Source organism: Pavona decussata, unplaced genomic scaffold (assembly GCF_977016875.1).
Source record: "Pavona decussata unplaced genomic scaffold, jaPavDecu1.1 SCAFFOLD_102, whole genome shotgun sequence".
In the NCBI taxonomy this organism is placed as follows: domain Eukaryota; kingdom Metazoa; phylum Cnidaria; class Anthozoa; order Scleractinia; family Agariciidae; genus Pavona; species Pavona decussata.
In genome coordinates this window covers 2488733-2495976 of record NW_028145517.1, presented here as the reverse complement: position 1 = coordinate 2495976, position 7244 = coordinate 2488733, and the positions used below count along the sequence as shown (strand labels likewise).

Sequence of the window (7244 nt, the reverse complement as noted above, 5' to 3'; positions counted from 1 at the left end):
AGGCCAACAAGGGAAAAGTTTGACCAATAAGAATAAAGACAGTGAAAAATCGAGCAAGGGCGATCCAGAGGATGGCGTGACTCGCGAGTGGTGAAGCCTTCGTCCATATACTTTTCCCGTTGATTTGCATTATTAGCAGACCTTTTCACAAGGTAAGCGTGTGTGGGTCTGAGGTGACAAAGAACCTCGGCTCGCGATCTATTTTCCGCATCACGCACCGTTTTTCTAACCTTAAATTCCGACAAGGACAAACTATTTTCATTAAATTTCCGACAGCGACATGAAGCACTGACAAAACACCGACACGGGACATTTTAAAATTCAGATAAGCGACACGGGAGCCCCCCCTGGCAGGGCCTCAATGTACCTGCGGAAGGGTAAATAACACACACTGGTGAAAGGCAACCATAGGCGACTAACCTTCTCGAGATGAAAGCACCAACTAAGGCAATGTGGCTAGAATTGGTAAGATTAGTGGTTCTCTCAATCAGTTTGAAACCCACAAGAAACAAGATGAGGACCTCTTAGGGGCACTTACATTGGGGTAACCAAGTGTGCCATTGGCTTTCAAATAGAAGGCATTTAGGGGAGGGGGGAGGGGTAATCACATGCCAGCCTCCCCCCCCTCCCTGTGGATCAGCTACGTTGAATATAAACATTTTTCATTCATCAACAGTAACCAGAAAGCGTATCAAATAAGAAGGATCATTTGTGTTTATTTCACTTCTTCACAAAATCCTTTCTAAGATACTATTATTTTGCTTAAATTAATTCACAACTAAAGTGGAAAAAAACTATAAAATAATGTTTTCATAATTTTAATTTTTTCACAAAAAAATCTCAATCTCATACCCAGACTTCTCAGGCTCTTTGGCCAGTGGTTAGTTACCTGGAAAGACTCTGTGCCACTGGAATTTTTCCACTGCAGAATTTCTGTGGTACAGCAATAAACAATGCAAGAGTGTAACGCTCAAAATGCCAGCACTCGAATCTCCTTGCCGTGGCCACATTTGTAAAAACTTTAAGTCATCAACTCTGTTGACAAACCAAATGTTTGTTGAAGGGCAGCCAATCAAAACATTTCAATTTTTTTCGACTTCCCCAATCTCTCTCCTGGGCCCGGTTGTTCGAAAGCCGATTAATCCAGGATTAAAAGTTAATCGGGGCTTTCATCTCGCTCCTTTCAAATTGTTTAAAAGGCTAATTTCAAGCTAATGGTTAAGAAAAGTCTAAGGCAAAACTGAGGGACAAAAACCTTTTGGGAGAATCTTTATTGATTTTAATTAAACTCACATCAAAGTTCACGTTAATTCGGGATTACCTTAATCGAGCTTTGAGCAACTGGGCCCTGGAGGCCAACTGCTGGCCAAAGAGCCTGTGGACTCTGGGTACAAGATTAGATTAAGCATGCATTGATTTTGTGAGCCTGCAGTACTCATTGCTCAGCACAGGATAGTGCCACTACTGTGAAGTTAAGTGCTGTTGGGTCTCTTTTCATGTACTCCTGGCAAACAACAGCTGCATCCTGAAAATACAAAATAAACTTACATTGTAAAAGTAGCCATTCTCAATAGCCTATTCCACGAGAACAGTCCAAAGGGGAAAATTAATGGCAGCTATTACCAACACGAAGAGCAAAGGAATGCCTTTATTTAAGTGTCAAAGTATTTAGCTAATAGGGGACACAATAAATCAGTGAAATATACATACAAACTGAACATCTCATCTGTTAAGAATCCCAGCTGCTGGTTCACAAAACACCAAATGCAAGCTTAGCTCCATACATGTATTTCCCTAGCACTTGGCCTGAAGCTCAGATTTGAGCGAATGAGTCAAGTTTCAGGGTCACACTTTTAAACAGTCAAGTATCGATCACCTCAATGAGTCCAAGGCTTGCAAAATCTTACATGGCCCTAATTAGTGTTAGACGAATAATTACTGGCAAAAATTGTGGAGTGAGCATAAAAAAGATAATAACTTGTTACTATTATGAGAGAGTTGAATACTTAGCTTGCCTCCAAAAATGTTTCCGTTGTTGTTTTTCCATGATTTATGGGAAACAACTTCCTTCCATCTACAAAGTAACATTATACAAAAAGGAGTACTTAAGAGCTCATAATAAGTACTTGCCTGCAAGAATGTATCTTTTGTTGTTTTTCCATGATTTAAGGGAAATGGCTTTGTTCCATCTACAAATGAACATTGGTTTAAAATAAAGTTAATGTCCTCAAAACTGTGCAAAAAGTTGGCAATGTGTAGGTCCAGAAAAAATCCATACCCACCCCAAGGAAGGTCATCGCAAAGTCATAGGGGGAGGGGGTCTTAAAAGCCAAAATTTTAGAAGCAATTAAGTATAAAGCTAAACTGGAATTTCCTGGGGGAGGGGGTGCAAAACAAAAACCTTCTGTGGAGGGAGTATGGAAAAATGGTAGACATGAAGATTGGTCACTGACAGTTGAATGCATTCAGTATGTCAGCAACTGCTCAATGAAGAGAGAACAATGAAATACATGTAACTACAGTATTTTAATCCAGAATCACATTAGAATAACAGATTAGTGCCTCATCTTAAAAGTCAAAGGGAACTGTTGCAAATTTTAGCAAATATGATAACAGTTCATTAAGAAATGGAAATTATATGCAAAACGAACTTAGCCTTCAGACAGCTACGTGTCAGTGTATAAGCCTTTACATTTTTAAAATTCCTTACCTAATTCATACAAACATCCATCTTTGTGTACAATAGATACAAAGTGAAGATCAACATGCTCATCAGCAGAAGGGGCCTACAAACAATGAAGATTTCCAATGTCAAAGTCAATCAATCAATCATTTTTTTTTATTTTCACAAATTGCAAAATACACAATTATTTTTTGGTACTTTAGTTTTTAAATGCTTCCATAGCTTAGTACCTAGTACCTGGTAGTAAAATTTTGTGATATTTATAGCTACAACTCTGACTTGTAGAAAAACACACATATATACACCTGTACGCAAGCCTAAACATAGCCTTGGTAAATGTACCTTTAGATTCTCCTGAAGGTTCTATCCTTTTTATAATTCACTACCTACTAAAATCCAAAGAGCAGAATCGCTTTCTTCTTTCTGGCATACATGTATGGTATCTTACCTCATGAATGTTTTGTTTTTTACAGTGAAAGTACAGTCATGTAATCTCGTCACCATAAAGAGATTTGAGAACTGACATGTTTCAAGTCTTCGGAAGTGGCTCAGACGTTTTCGTAAATCCTGGTCATGACGAGCCAAAAATCTCAAGTGTTTGACTCAGAAAAAGTTGGCAGGTATAAAATATTCATTTCCATTCCCCAACGACACAGCACCACAGTTTCTTTACAAACTATAACCTCCTTCTCTGAAATTGTTCTTACCTGAGTTTGACCTTCCTGTGCAGAGGCCTCATGAGCTTCACTTATGCTCTACAGCGAAAAAATAATACATCAAACCTCTTGTAAAATATGTCACAAAAGATTGTCTCCTAGATTAAAGATGGTGCCTACTTTTGTTACAGTGCAATTATGTTCTGTGCATCTCCAGATACTCGGGTTTCCTATGGGTGGTGCCAACTAATACAGGGACATTTTTGCGTGGTTTAAAACTATGCGGACAAAGCAGAACTTAGCCAGTGCTCTTGGTATCCAAAAAGAAAATTGGGGGTAACCAAGCATTTTTCAGAGATAACAAAGCTTCAATTTGGTAAAAAAAAACGCCATACATTGCTTTGTATTTATTACTTTTCTAAATTATTGTTGCTTCATTATCTCTGAAAATTGCGAGGTTACCCCCAATTTTCTTTTTGGATTCCAAAAGCCCTTGCTAAAGTCTGCTTTTCCCACATAGTCACAAACTGTGCAAAAATACTTCGGTATTTGTAGGCACCGTCCTTAAGTGGTCTCTGGGAAGTGACAAAGGTTCCAGTCTACAGCACTGGATGCTGGGTAATATTGATGTAGTGTTAAAAAATACATTTGTTTAGAAAACTCTTTCACCTCATCAGATTCCAGCTTAGCTCCTCTCTCATCTGGTGACAATGATTTGGTGGATTCTATAAAGGTCTTGAGAAAGCCATCCTCTGTGTGAACAGAAAAAAACACCCTCTTGATATAAACTGAACACAAAGATAACAACAGTACAAGAATGTGCACAAAAGCAGCAATTAAGTCCATCACAACCCAACAGGAAAAAACTGTTCACTTCTTGGAATAGGCCCTAAATAAAAATGAGACAAGAATAATATTAAATCAAGTCAAAAGGTGTTAATCCAGAAAATTGAACTCTCCAAGTCCCTCATCACCCTCACAAATTTCTGCTTCCAAGCTTTATGCCCTTCAGGCTTCTACGAAAAATTTTGGCTTGTGAGATCATCCCTGCAATCCCTCAGAATTTCCAAATTACTGATCTTTCATGAGATAGGTATCATAATGGATATTTTCTGAACCACATAATGTTAGAATGTACTTACCAAACTCAAGTACATCTGTGTTGTTAGCAATTGAGTGTATTATGGCAATAGTTCCACAGGCATTTCCTATCGTTTGCTTCATGAAGTACACATTGGGGCTCACTTCCTGCAGGCATGCAATGCTAAACGTTAAATGTGCAGTTCCAGAAAAAATCCATACCCACCCCAAGGAAGGTCATTGGAAATTCCTAGGGGGAGGGCGGTCTTAAAAGCCAAAATTTTAGAAGCAAAGTATGAAGCTAAACTGGAATTTCCTGGGGGGAGAGGGGTGCAAAACAAAAAAACTTCCATAGGGGGAGTATGGATATTTTCTGGAACTGCACAATCCGGGACAAGCTACACATTTTTTCTAAAATGGTAATCATTTGTCTGCTAACAAATCAAAACATACAGTACTATAAGAATGATAATCAGATACCTGTCCATTTTTCAGAACTTTTTCCTCTTGCTCCTTTTTAAATTCATGATACTAAAGTACAGAAAAATATATATTTTTTTATTTAATATGGAAATATGGTAAGGTGAACAGTAACAGCTGAATATAAATAACATTAGTATTAATAACAATCTATACAGTGACAGTAACTGTGCACTTCAAAAGTGTAAGAGCACATTAAACCAACCGTTAAAAACATAGACCAGCTTGTCAAGCTATAAACGACAAACAATGACTATTATATGCCTTAGGCCAAAAGGACTTTCAATTGATGGAAATTGCGTTCTGGTACATTATTAATGAACTACTGACATTCGCGTTGGTGAGTGCTAACTGTTTGAGCCTGGAGTTCTCCCTGCGCTGTCATTTGTTATTTGCCCTACACCCCCCGCCCCCTCCCGGCGCTCAATAGCTACTTTCTCTGACAGCTGCAAGTTCATCCAAGCTAACCCAAACCCTCATACCCTCTAGGTTAGTGTTTCCTCACTTTCTATCGTAATGACTTATTGGGTCTTTATAACTTATTTACTTATTTACTTTATGACTTATTACTTCCTTTATCCTACTTTATAATGTATTGATAAATAAAGGGCAAAAAACCTCAAAACATGGTGTCTTTACTGCATAGCCACCCCCAGGTGGGTTACTCAGGTATAAATGTGATGGGGGGGTCAGACGGAACCTAATATTTTGCACCCAAAAAAATACATGGACCTTATATTGTAGCCTGCGAATACAGCCGCCTCTCATCGCTCCCGGCCCATAAGGGCCGGGAGCGATGAGAGGCGGCTGTATTCGCTGGCTACCTATATTGTGCATCCAAAAAAATACAAGACTGGACATTTTAGACCCAAAAAAATACATGATTGGCTTGAATTGCGTAAGGACTATTAGCCTGGCGGAAATTCGAACCCAAAAAAAAAACGCGCAGATTTGTAGCCACCCCTCTGTCTAGCAGTTAAAATGACAGTGAGGTTCAAACCTCACTCTTCTTGTTTATCTAGCAATGCTGACTCTTGCTAACTGAATATTTCTGTGTCAACTCAAATTTTCAAGGCAATAAAATTGTTGGCAATGTTCATGAGATAGATGTTGTCTTCTATAACCCCCTACCCCAGAAAAGGTAGGTCCTCTTCGTACAAACATATTATGACCAGGGAGCCGTTTCTCCAAAGTCACGGTAACTTACCAGGCCCGATAAGTGTCTTTGGTCACCATGATAAACGTTTCATAACAGAAGTCAATTTTTGTTAGCTTTGAATACTAAATTTTAAAATCTTATAATTCTATGAAAACATTGGCCAAGTACCATGTCTGTAATTGCTATGTAATCGGAAGAAGGACATTTTAAAATATATTTATCGGGCCTGGTAAGTTACTGGGACTTTTGAGAAACGGGCCCCAGTTCCCTTAATGTTCAAGATGCTAAAATACAATGGGCTGCTACCTTGTCATTTGTTGGAAAGAGAAGGAGAAGAGCACATGTTGGCTGTGGCAATATGGCCAACAATTCAGGATCCAGGCCGAGAACATCAACAAAACTCCAGCTTGGTTTCAATCCAAGATTCTTTACAAACTATGATGCAAAATGAAAGAGAAACTGCTAATTAATAAATATCGCCGATTACGACTGACTGAAACTAAATTTTATTTGTAATTATAAATTTCATTTTTTCTCTCCATGTGATCTTTCAGTGTATACCTTTTTTCAACAACCAAAGCTAATCATGTATTTTTAACCTGGGGTCACATTACAAGCTTTACTTCCCTTCCATTCACTTTCACCAATCTTGTTGCTATTAAAATAATATTTAGAGTCTCTTGTAATAAGTTATATGTTGTAATATATGGGGCTCAGTGCCTAAAGTACGTACACAGCATTTTCACTTTGATTCATTTTTTTTTTAGCTTATATGATAGCTGGAAATTAAGGTTAACCAACCCTTCTCCAAAAGCTGTCAAATTCAAGACTGTCTACTTCTTAAAGAAATATTATTTGGTAAGATTTCGGTGCTACTCAAGCTAAAGAAAATCAAAGGAACTTATCAGAACTTAACCTTACCTTATTCATGACCTTGTGGGATTATCAATTGACAGGAACACAATTGCAAGAAATGAAGAAAATGTAAGTTTATGAACAAAACAAAAGGCGGTGAAAAAATCAGATTAAAAAAATTCAAATAAAAAGTAAGCAAAAATGAAATCTTGAATCTTACATCTGGATTTGATTCTAATGGTAGCCATCGAACCATTTTTTGTTTTTCTTTTTTTTTAAATAAATAAGATTGAGTCTTCGGCAGCCTTCCGCACCTTCACTTTCCCTTCAC

The 7244-nt window shown here is 37.9% G+C and overlaps 1 protein-coding gene across 3 annotated transcripts; it reads right to left on the bottom strand.

The window, feature by feature from the left end:
• Positions 1 to 691: 691 nt before the first annotated feature.
• LOC146471603 (ubiquitin carboxyl-terminal hydrolase isozyme L3-like) lies at positions 692 to 7236 on the bottom strand. Of its 3 annotated transcripts, none has more exons than XM_085120164.1 (9): positions 7134 to 7236; positions 6365 to 6493; positions 4900 to 4950; positions 4482 to 4587; positions 4009 to 4091; positions 3391 to 3438; positions 2711 to 2786; positions 2016 to 2074; positions 692 to 1525 (listed from the first exon to the last, which is right to left on the bottom strand). In XM_085120164.1, the coding sequence occupies exons 1-9, from the start codon at positions 7167 to 7169 to the stop codon at positions 1436 to 1438; spliced, it is 678 nt and encodes a 225-aa protein (XP_084976290.1). In that variant the 5' UTR covers positions 7170 to 7236; the 3' UTR covers positions 692 to 1435. The 3 variants fall into 3 exon arrangements, with proteins under 3 accessions (XP_084976290.1, XP_084976289.1, XP_084976291.1); XM_085120163.1 differs by lacking the exon at positions 2016 to 2074 and adding an exon at positions 2131 to 2189 and having other exon boundaries at positions 7134 to 7227; XM_085120165.1 differs by lacking the exons at positions 2016 to 2074; positions 7134 to 7236 and adding exons at positions 2131 to 2189; positions 6980 to 7080.
• Positions 7237 to 7244: the final 8 nt, after the last annotated feature.